The sequence below is a fragment of the Myotis brandtii genome, unplaced genomic scaffold (assembly GCF_000412655.1).
Source record: "Myotis brandtii unplaced genomic scaffold, ASM41265v1 scaffold888, whole genome shotgun sequence".
NCBI classification, from domain to species: Eukaryota; Metazoa; Chordata; class Mammalia; order Chiroptera; family Vespertilionidae; genus Myotis; species Myotis brandtii.
In genome coordinates this window covers 857,600-857,904 of record NW_005371636.1, presented here as the reverse complement: position 1 = coordinate 857,904, position 305 = coordinate 857,600, and the positions used below count along the sequence as shown (strand labels likewise).

At 65.2% G+C, this 305-nt stretch overlaps 1 protein-coding gene across 1 annotated transcript in view; it reads left to right on the top strand.

The window, feature by feature from the left end:
* Positions 1-305, top strand: part of ZNF281 (zinc finger protein 281) — a 6,646-nt gene that overhangs the window by 2,828 nt on the left and 3,513 nt on the right. Inside the window, exon 2 of the mRNA XM_005885007.2 lies at positions 3-301. Within this exon, the coding sequence (XP_005885069.1) occupies positions 3-301 (299 nt within the window). The remainder of the gene's footprint in view (positions 1-2; positions 302-305) is intronic.

The following is a 305-nucleotide window of genomic DNA, read 5'->3' as shown; positions in this document are numbered from 1 at the left end:
AGCGCGGCCTTCCGCAGCTCCTACCACCTGCGCCGGCACGTGCTCATCCACACGGGCGAGCGGCCCTTCCAGTGCGGCCAGTGCCACATGGGCTTCATCCAGAAGTACCTGCTGCAGCGGCACGAGAAGATCCACAGCCGCGAGAAGCCCTTCGGCTGCGACCAGTGCAGCATGAAGTTCATCCAGAAGTACCACATGGAGCGGCACAAGCGCACGCACAGCGGCGAGAAGCCCTACAAGTGCGACACCTGCCAGCAGTTCTTCTCCCGGACCGACCGGCTGCTCAAGCACCGGCGCACCTGCGG